Source organism: Cornus florida, unplaced genomic scaffold (assembly GCF_030987335.1).
Source record: "Cornus florida cultivar Cherokee Brave unplaced genomic scaffold, ASM3098733v1 CherokeeBrave_3.0.0_Hap2_Chr07, whole genome shotgun sequence".
Taxonomy (NCBI): Eukaryota; Viridiplantae; Streptophyta; class Magnoliopsida; order Cornales; family Cornaceae; genus Cornus; species Cornus florida.
In genome coordinates this window covers 47,082,589-47,087,353 of record NW_026775577.1, presented here as the reverse complement: position 1 = coordinate 47,087,353, position 4,765 = coordinate 47,082,589, and the positions used below count along the sequence as shown (strand labels likewise).

Genomic DNA, 4,765 nt, shown 5'->3' with positions numbered 1-4,765 from the left:
ACCAGGTTAGACCTTCATTTCCCCCCTCTAATCCAATTTCAAACACACACACATGTAGCCATGTAGGCACAAACTAATAGTGTAATATGACATGGTCCTATTGTTTTCAATGAATACATGTGAATTCTATTGTTTTCACATGATTTTACAGAGTACTACAATTTTGAAGAATGTCTAGCATACCTAGAAGATTGTATGATAAAGCATGGACCTTTTGATGGTGTACTGGGCTTTTCCCAGGTGGGTTGAATTTAGAATTTTATATTCACTTTATGTGACACTTACTATTATTATTTCTTCTGATTGGTGTTTCTGAAATGTCTTTTATGAATTTTTAAACCATTGCCTGAATTATAGGGAGCCTTTTTTTACAGCATCCTTACCGGGAATGCAATCCAAGGGAGTGGCTCTCACAAAGGTTCCAAAGATAAAGTTTGTACTAATAATATCAGGGGGTAAATTTGGAGGACTTAAGTTTGGGTCACCCAAGCCGGCCGCTAATAATGCATTTTCTTCTCCAGTCAAATGTCCCTCCCTCCACATTATAGGTACGTACCCCGGGGGGACAAGGATTCTTTTCAGCGCAACCAGTACAGAATTTAGTGGTTGAGATTGCATCTTCACTAGTGGGTCCCATTTTATCAATTCAGTCTCAACCATTGAATTTTGTGCTATACCTCTCCTGCGCTGGAGAGGATCTTTGTCCACCACCGACTTCTTTTGGTGATCTAGATTATGAGTTATGATAACACATTGCTTGTAATTAACAATGCTATATTTTTTTTACAAGAAAACTGACGGCCATGTTTAGTTATATTTTTTGAAAACAGTTTTTAGTACACCCACTTTCCAAAGAATTTTTTTATTTTATTTATTTTTTTATTTTAAATGTGTGCTTGGAAATTAGGTATTTTACTTAAATCTGAAAAGAGAACAGTTTTCCTTTCCTTTTCTACAGTTTTTCTTTGATTGCACATTTAAGCAGTGAAATCCTCAATATTGTATGTACTTAATCGGAGAGGTGTCTCTTTATATCCATCGTATGCTTTGAGAATTAAAACCAACACTTCTCATAAATACGAGAGTGAGTCTTGGTGTAGCGGTAGGGTTATCTATTGTAACAAGTCCTAAATAGGAAATATGAAATTTGTAGGAAATTTTATTTATTTATTTGAAGACAAAATTATTCTCATAAAGTTTTTACATACATGTAAGACACCATTCCTCATGTAAGTTATCACATTTGTGCTAAAAAGGTGAGAAGGACTTCTTGAAGGAAAGGGGGATTGCATTATTGGAATCATTTGAGAACCCCACTGTGATTCATCATTCCAAGGGGCATATAATACCAAGACTTGGTTAGTATTACTAAATCTTTTTGTCATACAAACATATACATATATAACTATCCATGTGTATATTTATTTCCATATGCATGCAAGTGTGTCCAATTTTATTATTTTACTCACATTTTGACAGATGGGGAAGGCCTCCAGACAATGCTCAGCTTCATTGACATGGTTCAGAAAATGCCATAACATGAAGAATAGGAGATCTGATTGAATGTATTATTTGTGCAATCCCCCTTTCCTTCAAGAAGTCCTCCTCACCTTTTTAGCACAAATGTGGTAACATACATGAGGAATGGTGTCTTACATGTATGTAAAAACTTTATGAGAAGAATTTCAAATCATATATTGTTCTGATTTTATCTCAAGTATATGAAATCTTATTTACATAGATGCAATATGCAAATAAATGTGCAAGGATGTCTATAAGCCCATTCTGTTATTGTTCTTCTTACTATGATAGCTCCAAAAGTACTTCACGATTTCTACTGAACATAAATCAAACCAAAAAAAAAAAAAGACTTAATGTACTGAATCTTAAAAATTCAATAAAATAAGAGAGATTATTACTTGATTTTTATAGGGAGAAGACAAATTCACTATCAATACATCTAGCTGGAGAGGTACTCCCATTAATGGCTTGAGGCGTAATTTATTCAACCAATCAATGCAATGGACCAATGGTCACTTCTAACCACATGGGAGGTTCTTATCGAGAGCCTTACAGGATCCATGAACAAAAAGTAGAAGGGTCAGTCCAGTACACGATATTCTCGCGCAAAGAGGTTATTTTTTTGTTTTAAACTCGTGACCTCCAGGTCACAACGACTCTCACAGTCACAGTTCACAACAAAACAACTCTGCCTAACTATGTTCTAAGTACCATGATAGCAACCTAATTATATCAGGTCATCTAAGCAGCATGGTAACTAGCTGTGTGTCGATTATTATTTGTTTGATCCTAATTCATGATCAAAATGGTCATCGTGGAATTTTATTATTCACATTTCAAATAGAAATAATCTGACATCCAAATTAATGAGCCATGTTATACCTTTCTATATTAATGTTTGATCTACTACTAGCCTGCCTCTACAGTTGGGACCAAATAATATAAATCATCCTCAGAGCCAAGATGAAGGAATAATTGGGAGGAAGATGGATTACCAACTTGTGAAAAAGCCCAGAATTCTCTGCCTTCATGGTTTTAGATCGAGCAGTGCAATCCTGAAAAAAGAGCTAGAAATATGGCCAGAATTTGTGCTTAATATGATGGATTTGGTCTTTTTAGATGCACCTTTTCCCGCAGAAGGAGAGCCCAGTGGTGAGGGGAAGTTTCCTCCTTATTATGAATGGTTCGAGTCCAATGAGGTCAGATTGTCTCGTTGTCATATCTATGGATTTTCAAATTTGATTTCATTCCCTCATTCATCTGATCAATTTTGTGTCATTTGTAGGATCATTCTGAGTACAGGAATTTTGATGAATGTGTTGCATACATTGAAGATTGTATGGTCAGGCTTGGACCATTTGATGGGTTGCTAGGCTTATCTCAGGTAACAAATTTTTATACATCTGTATCAATTTTTGGCACATTTGATGTGTGTATTGTGTATATATATCTTTATAAATAATATATATATATATATATATATATATATATATATATATATATATTCCCTTTTAGATTATGTGAGTTTGAAAATAATAGTTTGAGGTTTTTAACCTTTTGAAGCTCAAGATAATTGTGATTTGATTCAAACCTTGCACCACATAAGCAAACATGCATGCATATTGATGCATTCATGTGAGTAAATTAAGTGTTCCTATATTGTCTGAATATTTCATTTTCTGATGTCTGTTTTGTGATTTTTGTGAAAAGGGAGCATTACTAGCGGCTGCACTACCGGGGATGCAGAAACATGTATAGTCCAACATTTTTTTTTTTTTTTTTTTTCCTTGATAATATAATTTCTAAGGATTCAAATTTATTAAACAGGAAAAGAAGAAAATAAAAATATGAAATTATTTTAGTTCCCCAGTAAAACCAATTAGTTAATAATCACTTATCAGGCATTTAATTTGAACTTATATAGATTGAAATGGAACTGAATAATTGTCATTTGGAACCAGGTAGTGGCTCTAACCAGAATTCCTAAAATAAAATTTGTCATCATAGTATCAGGGGGTCAACTTGGAGGTAAAGAGTTTTCTGCCCCAAAGGTCACTGAAAATGCCTTTTCCTCTACTATTGAATGCCCATCACTCCACTTCATAGGTACTTCTTACTGTGATGTATACTTAGTATTATAAATATATATATGTATGCAAAAGTAGTCCCCTCTTTTATCCTCTTAGAAAAGGGCAATTAAAAAAATGCAAGAAGAGAAAAGGAAAGAAAAAGTAGTGCCCTTTCTCTTCTTGCATTTTTTTAATTGCCCTTTTCTAAGAGGATAAAAGAGGGGACTACTTTTGCAGGTGAAAAGGACTTTGCAAAGCAAAATGGGATTGAACTCTTGAAATCATATTTGGACCCTTTTGTGATATATCACCATGAGGGACATGGGGTCCCTAAATTAGGTAATACATCAAATGCCATTTTTCATTTTATATAGAGCTGTAAATTCAGACAGTACATTACATTTTACATATTTGTTATATGCAACTAATTACACAAGCATTTTTCAGATGAGAAAGGACTGGAGATCATGTTGAGTTTCATTCAGAAGATCAAAAGGCTACTGTAGTCTGGAGAGAGAAGAAGAAGGCGAATACATTATCTAATAAGAAACGTGTTGCTGTTATGATATTTGAGAATAATCTCTCTTGAATAAATCATGTATGTGTGACATGTTAGAAATTATGCATTGTGTGGCTAGATCATGTACACATGACATGTTAACAAATTATGCAATATGTGACCCTATGAAGTACGGATACTTCTACAAAGGAGTCGTACCCGTGTCATATCCGTGTTGGATACCTATACTCATTGGACACGTGTCTGACACAACTATCCGTAAATAAAAATAAATTTTTATTATTTTGGACACTTTCCTAACATTTTATGACATTTCACCAACACTTTTTAGTAGCTTAGACCGACACTTTCAAACATTTCTAACACAAGCCAACCTGAAAATCTTGAACATATTCTAAAGTGTTCAACTTTTTTCTTTAGGAAAATTTGACATTATACATATATGATCACAAGCGAATCATGATATGACGTTTATTCATTTAAAACAAAAATATTATTATGACAAAGTAATAGAATAACTGTGTATATATGATATAAAAGTGATTACAACTTTTAGTATAAAAATTAAAAATAAATTTAAGTTTTATAATACTATTATTGCTCAATACATATTTAAAAGAATTAAAAATTTATATTTAAATAATCGTATCCAAAT

The 4,765-nt window shown here is 33.1% G+C and overlaps 2 protein-coding genes across 6 annotated transcripts; both read left to right on the top strand.

The window, feature by feature from the left end:
- The first annotated feature begins 205 nt into the window (after positions 1–205).
- LOC132316684 (uncharacterized) lies at positions 206–2,036 on the top strand. The gene is made up of 4 exons (XM_059815159.1): positions 206–240; positions 358–548; positions 1,257–1,358; positions 1,480–2,036. The coding sequence occupies exons 1-4, from the start codon at positions 206–208 to the stop codon at positions 1,536–1,538; spliced, it is 387 nt and encodes a 128-aa protein (XP_059671142.1). The 3' UTR covers positions 1,539–2,036.
- Positions 2,037–2,304: 268 nt separating this feature from the next.
- Positions 2,305–4,401, top strand: LOC132267148 (uncharacterized). 5 transcript variants are annotated; one of them, XR_009468891.1, is made up of 6 exons: positions 2,305–2,720; positions 2,807–2,905; positions 3,232–3,273; positions 3,529–3,627; positions 3,828–3,929; positions 4,038–4,074. XR_009468891.1 is itself a non-coding variant. In XM_059768220.1 (6 exons), exons 1-6 carry the CDS (start codon positions 2,508–2,510, stop codon positions 4,094–4,096), a joined length of 660 nt encoding a protein of 219 aa, XP_059624203.1. In that variant the 5' UTR covers positions 2,313–2,507; the 3' UTR covers positions 4,097–4,401. The 5 variants fall into 5 exon arrangements, 4 of the variants coding, with proteins under 4 accessions (XP_059624203.1, XP_059624206.1, XP_059624207.1 ...); XM_059768220.1 differs by having other exon boundaries at positions 2,313–2,720; positions 3,483–3,627; positions 4,038–4,401; XM_059768223.1 differs by lacking the exon at positions 3,828–3,929 and having other exon boundaries at positions 2,314–2,720; positions 4,038–4,401.
- Positions 4,402–4,765: the final 364 nt, after the last annotated feature.

What these genes read in the sequence shown, in the direction of transcription:
- LOC132316684 (XM_059815159.1), top strand. Translation starts at nt 206, where the DNA reads ATGGACCTTTTGATGGTGTACTGGGCTTTTCCCAG. An exon ending in TCCCTCCCTCCACATTATAG is followed by an intron (nt 549 to 1,256) that starts GTACGTACCCCG and finishes TGTGCTAAAAAG; the next exon opens with GTGAGAAGGACTTCTTGAAG. An exon ending in GCATATAATACCAAGACTTG is followed by an intron (nt 1,359 to 1,479) that starts GTTAGTATTACT and finishes ACATTTTGACAG; the next exon opens with ATGGGGAAGGCCTCCAGACA.
- LOC132267148 (XM_059768220.1), top strand. Translation starts at nt 2,508, where the DNA reads ATGGATTACCAACTTGTGAAAAAGCCCAGAATTCTCTGCCTTCATGGT. An exon ending in AATGGTTCGAGTCCAATGAG is followed by an intron (nt 2,721 to 2,806) that starts GTCAGATTGTCT and finishes TGTCATTTGTAG; the next exon opens with GATCATTCTGAGTACAGGAA. An exon ending in GGTTGCTAGGCTTATCTCAG is followed by an intron (nt 2,906 to 3,231) that starts GTAACAAATTTT and finishes TTTTGTGAAAAG; the next exon opens with GGAGCATTACTAGCGGCTGC.